The 9824-nt window shown below is 40.9% G+C and overlaps 2 protein-coding genes across 2 annotated transcripts in view; both read left to right on the top strand.

Annotated features, from left to right (window-relative positions):
• The first annotated feature begins 3988 nt into the window (after positions 1-3988).
• LOC106807964 (diphthine methyl ester synthase-like) lies at positions 3989-7501 on the top strand. Its single transcript, XM_014810492.1, has 7 exons — positions 3989-4058; positions 4315-4378; positions 4690-4798; positions 5076-5196; positions 5736-5775; positions 6278-6384; positions 7071-7501. The coding sequence occupies exons 2-7, from the start codon at positions 4320-4322 to the stop codon at positions 7319-7321; spliced, it is 687 nt and encodes a 228-aa protein (XP_014665978.1). The 5' UTR covers positions 3989-4058; positions 4315-4319; the 3' UTR covers positions 7322-7501.
• A 652-nt stretch (positions 7502-8153) lies between these two features.
• The window catches only part of LOC106808078 (diphthine methyl ester synthase-like), an 8276-nt gene continuing 6605 nt past the window's right edge, over positions 8154-9824 (top strand). Inside the window, exons 1-2 of the mRNA XM_014810646.1 lie at positions 8154-8268; positions 8370-8488. Coding sequence (XP_014666132.1) covers positions 8190-8268; positions 8370-8488 — 198 coding nt within the window. The 5' untranslated portion in view covers positions 8154-8189. The remainder of the gene's footprint in view (positions 8269-8369; positions 8489-9824) is intronic.

The raw sequence follows: 9824 nt of genomic DNA, 5'->3' as shown, positions 1-9824 counted from the left end.
TACATATCTGTAGTACCTGATACAACAACGACCCCTTCAGCAACACTAACAGTAGGCCTAACAGTTGAGTTAATAATGTGTGAAAGCAAAAGTGCGATCGGGTACGTACCAGATAACTCTTTCTACACCCCTATTCTATACTGAATTATTTTTGGATGTGCAGAATAGCTTTGCTGGTAAGATCATTAGTGCTATTAGTGGGGCTCATAGGGTCTATGTCCCCCAGGGTACTGCCGGAACGTACCCTGGTAACTATTTGATATGGTTAGGGTTAGGGCAGGGGTCGAAATTAGCGGTATCCCGATATCCGCGGGATAGTTGATTCTTGTGTTGGATACCAGATTTCAATGCTTGGTATCTCGCCAGGATAGTAAAAAAAAATCATCAAAATCGGGATAGTGGTTGTTGAGTTATCAACTTTATACGGCAGCACATCTGAGCGAGTGCACGTAGAATGAGTGCGCGCGATCTGATCATAAATGTGATGTGTATACATTGTATCAAGTGAACCAGACAATGCGTCTAGACAATACGTCTGCAGTGTACTTGTCTGTGCATATCTGTGAATCTGTTTTCATGTTTTTATATTAATAATTACATTACATATTAATAATTTTCAAATGCTATTATTGCATATTTAAAGATTTTGGATACCAACATTGTTGAAATTACTATCCAAAAAATGGGATACCAGATCTTTGAGGGGGATACCAGTTTTCAATACCTGGTATCCCGAATGGATACCATAATAAAAATCAAATTTTGACCCCTGGTTAGGGTTAGTGAGTAGGCGTAGGCGACTCCCTAGACTCGTTAGTGGAGTAGGCGAGGTACGGTCCGGCATATTAGATAGTAACAGGGTACGTTTTGGTATACCGGACCGTACCCAGGGTACGTTCCAGCAGTATCCTGGGGGACATAGACCCTCTCAGCATTAGTGGGTAACATCCCAGTTGGCCTATGCTCATTTCGCCTACTCCCATGTCATTGGGACTACTCCCATTTCGTCTACTCTTAGAATCGGCAATATTCCCATTTCGCCTACTCCTATATGCTAAGTACTGTATTTTCTATTTTTGTCAAGTTTTGTTCTCATTATTTGTATCTATGTTTTTAGCTCATCTGACATAGTCAGATGCAGCTTGTAGAATCGCATGAGCGTGCGTCCGTAAAAAAAAAAAAAAAATGTTTTGTCAGATCAAACAAGTCAAAATACTTGATACTGTTATACATGATATTAAAGTATTTTAAGAAAACTAAATGAAAACAAATCTCAACTTGTAATTATTTTTACTTTTATTATAAACTGTTTAATTGTTTATGAAATGTTTTTGTTTTGACATTGGAATTTTTTTTCCATTTTTTTTAGAGTAAAGGTCGGCAGGAATAAAAAAAATACAGATTTTCAATTTTATTTTTTTTCGTTTTTCTTGAAAATTCGGGTCGGCGGATCTGTAAACCAACAAAATAAAAAATTATCGCCTAAGATCATTAGTGCCATTAGTGGGGCTCATAGGGTCTATGTCCCCCAGGGTACTGCCGGAACGTAACCTGGGTTCGGTCCGGTATACCGGAACGTACCCTGGTATACGTAACTATTTGATATGGTTAGAGTTAGACCCGCAGGGGTCGAAATTAGCGGTATCCCGATATCCGCGGGATAGTTGATTCTTGTGTTGGATACCAGATTTCAATGCTTGGTATCCCGCCAGGATAGTAAAAAAAAAATCATCAAAATCGGGATAGTGGTTGTTGAGTTATCAACTTTATACGGCAGCACATCTGAGCGAGTGCACGTAAGGTGAGTGCGCGCGATCTGATCATAAATGTGATGTGTATACATTGTATCAAGCTAACCAGACAATGCGTCTAGACAATACGTCTGCAGTGTACTTGTCTGTGCATATCTGTGAATCTGTTTTCATGTTTTTATATAATAATTACATTACATATTAATAATTTTCAAATGCTATTATTGCATATTTAAAGATTTTGGATACCAACATTGTTGAAATTACTATCCAAAAAATGGGATACCAGATCTTTGAGGGGGATACCAGTTTTCAATACCTGGTATCCCGAATGGATACCCTAATAAAAATCTAATTTTGACCCCTGAGTTAGGGTTAGTGAGTAGGCGTAGGCGACTCCCTAGACTCGTTAGTGGAGTAGGCGAGGTACGGTCCCGCATATTAGATAGTACCAGGGTACGTTTTGGTATACTGGACCGTACCCAGGGTACGTTCCGGCAGTACCCTGGGGGACATAGACCCTCTCAGCATTAGTGGGTAACATCCCAGTTGGCCTATGCTCATTTCGCCTACACCCATTTCGCCTACGTCCCATTTCGACTACTCCCATTTCGTCTACTCTTAGAATCGGCAATATTCCCATTTCGCCTACTCCTATATGCTACTGTATTTTCTATTTTTGTCAAGTTTTGTTCTCATTATTTGTATCTATGTTTTTAGCTCATCTGACATAGTCAGATGCAGCTTGTAGAATCGCATGAGCGTGCGTCCGGCCGTGCGTCAACAGTTGGGCACAAATCTTAACCGCTTGACGTACGGTCACGATATTCGGGACGTCGGGGGGGGATCGTCAAAACGAGTTGGGATGTCGAAGCTGGGGGTCAAAGGTCAAAGGTCAAGAGGTGTAAAAGAAGGGGGAACATTCCCTCCTTAACTTAAGGTATAGGGAGGAAATGCAGAATGTATAGCATCATGGTAGGAAAAGCCATCACTGTGCCGAATTAGGAGGTCACAGGGTCAAAGGTCAATGGGGACAAGGGCAGATTTTAGACATTTTCTGAGGACATGGTCTTGATGGAAGCGATTCAAAAACTTTTTCTGTTTCAACGTGACCTAAGCATTTTATGGCTTTAATTAGAAAGCGACAATGAAGAATGTAATTTCTCTGACAGTGCGAAGAGTAAGTGTCCAGATAACATTTCTGACCGCTCAGAGGCGGGTTAATACATGGGATTTCTTTAACTGTTAGAAAGAAGTTTGCACTGCGCGGTTTGCTAGTGAATCTATACCATGCCTGGATGTATCGAGGCTACAATGTCACAGATTGAAATTTTCAAAAGATAAATTTGGTTGAAGAAGGTTATGCTCCTTAGAAGAGTCGTGAGAATGTTCGTATGGCATTTCTGTACTGTCAGTATGTTACATGTTAACGGGTACTGGGCCACTGCCAGTGCCATTCTGCCAGTTGCCAGTGGCGATGGTGTCGGGTGGGGGGTGACTGTGTGGTTTTTGCCTGCGTTAATTATACGGTTACAGGTGCACGCTCTCCTATTCAGCCCTGTAGCTTGCGTAGTGAAATGGATGTGTGCTTACTACTTCTGGTCTTGCAAATAGTTGTACTACTACGTACGATGGGAGCTTCCATGCTTTAATCTGAAGACCCTTAAACGTACCGCCATCCTCGTGGCAACTTTCATACGATCCCGAAACGAACATTCTTTCTTGAGAATTAAAGGTTCCCTAGATACAATCCTAGATGCCTTCCACTGTTTCGGCGTGTATGTGAACACATTTGGGACTAACAGGGTTTACCAGAATCCCACCACTCCACCACAGAGTCACCGCAGTAGACGTTAGATGAGCGCTGTCGCTCCGCGGCACTTGTCTTCTGGTTCCTGTAGTCTATGTATGCCAATAAAAACCATATTTTATTATTTATAAATGATTATTTAGTGAACAAACCGATCGTAGGCGAAATGGGAATGGGGTAGATTTTGAGCGTAGACGAATTGGGAGTAGGCGAAATAGGTGTAGGCCAACTGGAAATCTTGCTGTAGGCGAAATGGGAATTTTGCCGTAGGCGAAATGGGAGTAGGCCAACCGGGAATAAACCGATTAGTGTACGCTACCTGCTATATATTTTTATTGTTTGTGCATGCAGTGTACTTGTGTGTTGCAGAGGAGCATTTGAATGGCATGCATTTAATTATTTGAATGTGGCCTAATCATTCATGATATTTTTCCAGGAAGAGTTTTATGGAAGAACCATCACCATTGCAGATAGGGAGTTTGTGGAACAGCAAGTCGGTATGTATACATAGTCAATTAAAACATCTGTCGCTTGCAATGAACCCCAGTAAAATTTGCCAAACATTCACCATTATTTCCACAGTTTTCTCCAACTGACCAAGCCCAAATCTATGCTCCTTCGCTTTATATACTACACTGCAGTTTACTTTTATTTTAGGAAATTATTTCTAATCTAAATCATTTGATCAGAATATCTTTTGGATCTGTAAGTGTAATGTGTAGATAAATGTTAACAAACTGCTTTCATTGATAGATGGCATGCTTGAAGATGCAAAGACTACAGACATAGCCTTTCTTGTTGTGGGTGATCCTTTTGGGTGAGGTGTTATCGTAGGTAACAATATTGTGCAAAACCTAGAGCTGCATGTTTCTTCGATCTTCTCTCTGTTTCTAAAATGTGTGCAAATGGCTCCAATAGGATACAAATTACATTAATTTCCCATAATTACTGATTTATTTTTGTCTGAATTACTGCATAATTGTTTCTAATTATATTTTCTTATTAATTATTGATAATATGGAAATATTAATCTTCATAGTAAACCAATGCTGTGTGCGAGACATGTGCCGCCCATATACACTGTGTGTTCACTATGTTATATTCCTTGTTCATCATGTCTTGATTCAGGGCAACTACGCATTCTGACCTCATACTACGTGCATTGCAAGAAGGAGTGTCATACAAAGTCATTCACAATGCCTCCATCTTGAATGCAGTTGGCTGTTGTGGGCTACAGGTAGTTTATATTATTGTATGATAATTAAGCACATAAAAAAACTACACATTTCAAATTCAGTATGGCTCATGCTACTTTTAATCGATTCTTGTTTGTCGTAACATATCATGATGACTATAACAAATATCAATCAAATGAATTATTGACTAACCAGTAATGGTTAAGGATATAGGATAACACAATGGTACTGCATGCATACAAACAACTGCCAACCATTCTTGCACCCTTCTGTTGCATATTTTATGCTAGCCATTGTATGCTTTCCTCCTTATTTCAGCTATATAACTTTGGGGAGACAGTCTCCATCGTATTTTGGACTGATACATGGAAACCAGACAGTTACTGTGACAAGATTACAGTAAATAGAAACAATGGGTTTCACACTCTTTGTTTGTTAGGTAAGTTGTACAGAATCAAATGATTCCATACAGTAATTTATTGCTTATCCCTGGAGCAATTCCTGGAAAATTATTTCCTTGAAAATGCCATGATTAGTGAAATCACAAATAATGAATACAGTGTTAAATGGAAAACATTGAGTTAAGGGAATTAGGCCACAGTACGGGACAGCAACAATATACTATTAGTTCTTTTTATATGCTTAAATACTTAATCATATTATACTTAAATATATCACATGAACATTTATAATAGCTACGAATGAATATCAATTTTACGTTTGCTAATGTTCTACTAGCAACACTAGCTTGTGTAATAGCAGTGCCATTTTAAATTTAAATTTATTTGGTAAGGTTGACTGGTTGATGTCCATGAGCCTCATATAACATAACACATAACTCTCAAAGAAATGGTACAGATGGAGATGCGCATGGCAGACTAGGAAATGCTTGTCATGGTATGGGGTGACAGTAGGCCTACCGATTCAAGCCAGTGAAAACTGCAAATGATAACTGTGCCTTTCAAACATTTTTTCCAGATATCAAAGTTAAGGAGCAGTCTTTGGAAAACCTGATGAAGTAAGCTTCTGTCTAAGTGAATATTTGCGGATAAATTTCTTATTGTTCTGGCCCGTAAAATTCCATGCATGTTCCAACAATCTTATCTCATACTAACGTGATGTAATCAGGAGTGTATATAATATAGAGAGGAGTATGACTCACTCGAAACACAAGGAATTCAACATTTCCATGTCCTATCATACCTACGATTTATTGCGTGAAACCCAATAAAAATGACCTCAGAACTAACGTTATACATCCAACTTGCCCTCTCACATTACTTTGTATCGATACCTTTTATTATTATGTAGTTATAGCTTCAACATCAGAGATGGGTTTATTCATTGACATGGTTAATTGGCGGTCGTTTCCGCCCGATTGACGTGAACAAGAGGCAGCTCGCTCTGAGACACTTGTTGGCCGGGTTTCTTCACTTTGTCATTTTGTACTACTTAATATGTGCAGCTGTTTATTTTTATTTTCGTGTTACCTTTTAACCTTTTTGTTCTGTCGTCGTCAGAGGGAAAAAGATTTATGAGCCACCCCGCTACATGAATGTGAAGGAGGCGGCCACACAGTTGCTGCAGGTTGTTGAAAAGAAACGAGATGAAGGGCCATCTAATTTAGGTAAGAGTGTTCTTTTTCTAATAAAACAGCATATTTTAAAGTCACCCTTGAAATGGTATAGTGATGGACATGGCATGACCTGATAGGACAAATTTGACTAAAATCATGCAAAATGTAAATTTCTTGCTCTTTTTCTGGGCTAATGATATAACTGTATGTACCCATGTGAAAGAAGCATGTTCTTTAAATTGCATAATGGTTTCGTGCCTACTTTTAGACTGTCCATTAGATAGTGAATAATAACTTTGAAGGTTTGAATATCTCAGATTTAGATCCATAGGATATGGTCACCTAGGAGGCCCCTACCATCTGGTACACCATTCATTCAAATCAGGGTAGAGGAGCACAAGCAATGCAAACTGTGGTCCAATCATCTTGATAAATTTTGTTTATGGTCATCATTAAACACCCTAGAATCAGCCGGAATTGTTCTCTGCATTTAAATCCAAAATGGTAGGAACTTTACATGTGGCATATGGATGTTTACATATGGGACTTTTACACAGGATTAATGTTACGATCCTTCTGACAATGGCCTCTAGTACTTTGCCTTGGAGGTTCGAGCTGATATACGACATTTTAGGCGTGATTGCCTCCTCCCCTCTAGCCCTTAAGATGAACAAGAAATCACTAAAGAGCGTTGTTAGGTATGCCAGCCTGTGATTAGCACGTGTACTGTTGCGCAGCCTTTGACGAGAACACGATCTGCGTCGGCCTGGCCCGCATCGGCAGCGACACCGAGAAGCTGCTCGCCGGCACTCTCCACCAGATGGCACAAGTTGACATGGGGCTGCCGCTGCACTCGCTGGTCGTCGCGGGTTACCTGCATCCAATGGAGCTGGAGATGCTACGCACGTTTGCGATCGACGTGGCGACGTTTGATCAGCTGCTTCACGAGCGCTTCCAGGATCGGCCGTGGCTGCAAGACGCACAGTGATGCGTGCACGAGTTCATGACCGCGGGGTGTGGGGCGTTGTCGGGACGATTTGGGGTTCGGTCAGTTCCTGGAACACCCGAAAGGTCGTGGATTTTTTTAAATGGCATTTTCCAGGCCGGTTTGGTCCTGTGAAATAGGGTTTTATGATGCTTGGTTCCTGGTGTCGCGCAAAATTCCTGACTTGGGAAATACATGATATAGGATGTGTATGCGCATGTGTCCTGACCCGACCAATCACAGCTCGTCTTTGTGTGCGAAATTTCTGTCCTGTGAAATAAATGATATAGGATGCGTATGCGCATGCAGATCTGAATTGACACACTTAAGCAATCAATGAGAATATCAACTACAATCTCTACTTATCAACTCTAAACTCGAACTAATATAAACATTACAAATTTTATACAAACCTTCAATTGACAGTTTGTGTTCGTCCAAGTGTACACAACTTATCGTAACACAAAGACGAGCTGTGATTGGTCGGGTCGGCATGCATGCACATACGTATCTATATATATAAAGTTGTTCAGCCGAATTAGTCTGTACTCGCATAACTAGAGAACTCCGCAGCCTAGAGGAAAATCTATATATATAAAGTTGTTCAGCCGAATTAGTCTGTACTCGCATAACTAGAGAACTCCGCAGCCTAGAGGAAAACTAAAGATATTTTCAGAATCAGCACGTCTGGGAGGTGGTTCTGGCTGAAGCAAAAATTTAAAAAAGTTACAAAAGTTAAAAATTCATAAAAATTCTATTCATCAATAGATGGCGGTGCGTACAGATTAACATCACGTACGTGTGAATCCATGAGGTATACCCTTCTCTTCGACTTCGTTATAGTCTCTTGGACCTTTGAAGACTATTCTTTATGAGGTTACTAGTATGGGGTTTGCTCGCATTTCATGCGTTGCTACGCATTTCAAGTTTTCGGCACATTTCGGAGTTTAGTGAGTCCCAAATTAAATATGTCTGCGCCCATGTGCTAATTCTTAGTGATTCACTGATCGCTACGAATTCCTTATTTGCGTCGTAATGCTATATTTCATAGGGTTAGGTCTCGGGGATGCTGAAGATATTACAGTAAAAGGCTTGCAAATCGTAAAACGAGTAGACAAAGTATATCTTGAAGCATATACATCGATTCTGACAGTTGGGAAAGATGCTTTGGTAAGATCATATTCATAACACTAACTAGTGCTGAGAGGGTCTATGTCCCCCAGGGTACTGCCGGAACGTACCCTGGGTACGGTCCGGTGTACCGGAACGTACCTTGGTTACAGAGCATATAAATCAACGTGATTTATATGCTCTGCTGGTACTATCTAAATTCTAATATGCCGGACCGTACCTCGCCTAGACGCCTACTCCACTAACGATCGAGTCTAGGGAGTCGCCTACGCCTACTCCCTAAAGGCCAAGCCACACTGCAGCGACAACGACCGACCGTAACGACAAACTACTTTTTAGAAAATTAGAAACTATTGTTTCCTATGAGCTATTGCACACTGACGCGACGACGACCGGCGACAACCTCGACGACAAAAATATTTAGAAACGTTTCTATTTCCCAGCGACTTTCGCCGGCGACACTTTACAAATGGCCAATCACAGCAGATTCCATTGGCACGTGACATCGCCATTACGTCATAAAATTATAAACCAATGCTAGCCAGGAAGTAGACTGGTCCCCAGCGCTAAACTCGCACCACCTGTCAGAAACAGTGGGGCCGCGAACCCATTTAACCAAAACGTGCAAGGCTACGGTCAGCCATCAGACATGATTATTGTTTACGTTCGTATAATATGCTCCGTATATATTACTTTATTATATTCTCGTTATACATAGAGCGTTTTTACAGCAATTTATTTAAAAGCAGCAGCAGGAGTTTTTTGCCGTTTGCTCATGAGTGCCACTGTCGTGAGTGCTGGGTGAACTTTGTCGTTACGGTCGGTCGTTGTCGCTGCAGTGTGGCTGCGCCAGTCGCCGCGACTTTGTCGTTTGTCGTTACGGTCGGTCGCTGTCGCTGCAGTGTGTCTTGGCCTTAGGCGTGCCGCGCATGTTCCTTGGAACTGGTAACACCTGTTCATGCATTTTTCATGTTTGCTTTTGCTCGTAATCCAATGAGAACAGCAATCATAACTCCACTCTTTAATAAAGCAAGCTGGTCATTGACTTTAACATTTCTACTGCATATCACAATACAATACACATGAACATAACATTTTTACTGAACATGTTGCAGCTATTCGTGGTAGTGTGTAACCAACAGTGTACATATATGTGACGTTGCACACAGCACAACGGGGTGACGTTGTTCGAAGTGTAGCTGCGCAAACTTCAATTTGCCTGCAACTCTCATAATCCCACATTCTTGGACGTATCGGTTGAGGTTTAACAGACGACTGAAATTGTAGAAACTGTGCTTCTGCTCTACACCACATTCCTCCTGGCTGAAGACTTTTAATAAAAAATTTGCCCTATTTTCAGCCCCCTGATTTCCTA

The sequence above is a fragment of the Priapulus caudatus genome, unplaced genomic scaffold, assembly GCF_000485595.1.
Source record: "Priapulus caudatus unplaced genomic scaffold, Priapulus_caudatus-5.0.1 Scaffold12, whole genome shotgun sequence".
NCBI lineage: Eukaryota > Metazoa > Priapulida > Priapulimorpha > Priapulimorphida > Priapulidae > Priapulus > Priapulus caudatus.
Note: the sequence above shows the minus strand (reverse complement) of the source record. Positions and strands in the feature narration are given on the sequence as shown.

Bases quoted from the DNA above. Each gene is read 5' to 3' on its own strand.
- LOC106807964 (XM_014810492.1), top strand. From the start codon at position 4,320: ATGCTTGAAGATGCAAAGACTACAGACATAGCCTTTCTTGTTGTGGGT. The intron at 4,799-5,075 runs GTAGTTTATATT...TCCTTATTTCAG, and splicing joins TTGGCTGTTGTGGGCTACAG to CTATATAACTTTGGGGAGAC. The intron at 5,776-6,277 runs GTAAGCTTCTGT...TGTCGTCGTCAG, and splicing joins TCTTTGGAAAACCTGATGAA to AGGGAAAAAGATTTATGAGC.